This window comes from Aplysia californica, unplaced genomic scaffold (assembly GCF_000002075.1).
Source record: "Aplysia californica isolate F4 #8 unplaced genomic scaffold, AplCal3.0 scaffold00357, whole genome shotgun sequence".
NCBI classification, from domain to species: Eukaryota; Metazoa; Mollusca; class Gastropoda; order Aplysiida; family Aplysiidae; genus Aplysia; species Aplysia californica.
Window position 1 is genome coordinate 315,257 of NW_004797627.1, and position 1,556 is coordinate 316,812.

Here is a 1,556-nt window from a genome sequence, read left to right on the forward strand (position 1 = left end):
GGAAGATCTGACACCACGGGAATCTGGGAAATTAAAAAAAAATTGGTAAGTGTTTTACGGCACTCGCAACTGCAAAAAGTCATATGAGCGCGCGGGACACACTGAATATTTTCAGTTGGTAGAAAATTTTGATTTTTGCCCTGGTGGCGTCCGAAGCCTACTCTCATCGATTTTGGACCATCAAGGGATCTTTAACGTGCGCAACTTGCATACGGGACCTCCGTGATTTTTCGCTCTTGTCCGAGAAGGCTATGTGCAGATATTTCCTACCAGAAGATCAGGGGTGTGGCTGAAAGACAGCAGTAAGAAGGAGCCAAGGAGAAGTAGTAGAAAGGCTGCAGAAAGAGTCAGGCGCCCAGAGCAGGGGGCAAAGGGGTGAATGAGAGGGGACAGAAACTGGAGACGACAGAAGACGACAGATCATAGTTAGAGAGCAGGAAAGGATGTGAAAGAAGAATTATTTCCGTCGCTATCCGGATTCAAGCCCGGGACCTATTGAATAAGAGGCGAACACCTTAATCTCTAGACCACGAGAGCCCCCTATATGGGAATGTCTGACAACAATGAGTACTACGAGAGTACAGCAATGTCAAAAACAACGACAACATTGACGACGACAACAAGAGCAATGTCAACCATGACGACGACGAAGGTATGATAAAGGGGTGACGACAACAGCAACAGAAAAGATGATGGAAACAGCTGCAGTTGGAGCAGCAGCAGCAGCAGCAGCAGCAGTAACAACAACAACAACAACAACAACAACAACAACAAAAACAACAACAACAACAACAACTACACCCACAACTACAACAATAAAAACACTTCCACCACCACCACTACCACAACCACCACCACCTTCAACAACAACAATAACAACAACAAAAACGACATCAACAACAATAACAACACTTTGTAGGACCTTCATGGCTCGCAGGTGTTCCTTTGGGCCCACTCCCGATAACATAAGGATCTGAGGAGAGTTGATGGCCCCTGCGCTCAGAATGACCTCTCTCTCGACCTTAGCTCGCCAGACCTTTGTGTGGGAGTCTTTTCCTCGGCTATATTGTACACCGACAGCTCTATCTTGCTTGAAAACAACCTGAAACATATAATAATAATAATAATATATTAATAATAATAATAAAAATAGTAGCAAATTGCCGTTCAACAGCAAGCTTTATACACTTTACAATCTATATTATTACCCCAGCAGACCTGACAGTATTTTGAAACAATCTCAACTTCCTGGGAAGCATACGGTGGAAGCTGCCATTTTATACGTGTTATAACACTAACATACTGGAAAATCTATCGCTGTCTATGGCCAGTTACCCATTTACAGCTGGGTGAAGTGAGGAAAATTCGAGAAAAGTGCCTTTCCCAAGGACACAACGTAGGGCTTGGCACTTGAACCCCCGAACCCACAACCTTACGATTGCGAGTGCGGTAGCTTAAACGCAAGATTGATATTGTAAGCATTGCAAAGAGTGTAAAACCAGATACATGTATCTCTATTCCTCTCTCTCTCTCTCTCTCTCTCTCTCTCTCTCTCT

General features: G+C 44.2%; 1 protein-coding gene across 1 annotated transcript in view; it reads right to left on the reverse strand.

Moving 5' to 3' along the window:
• LOC101864078 (choline dehydrogenase, mitochondrial) overlaps positions 1-1,556 on the reverse strand; it is a gene marked incomplete in the record, with an annotated part of 23,393 nt that overhangs the window by 7,738 nt on the left and 14,099 nt on the right. Inside the window, 3 exon segments of the mRNA XM_035970994.1 lie at positions 1-23; positions 923-1,102; positions 1,437-1,453. Coding sequence (XP_035826887.1) covers positions 1-23; positions 923-1,102; positions 1,437-1,453 — 220 coding nt within the window.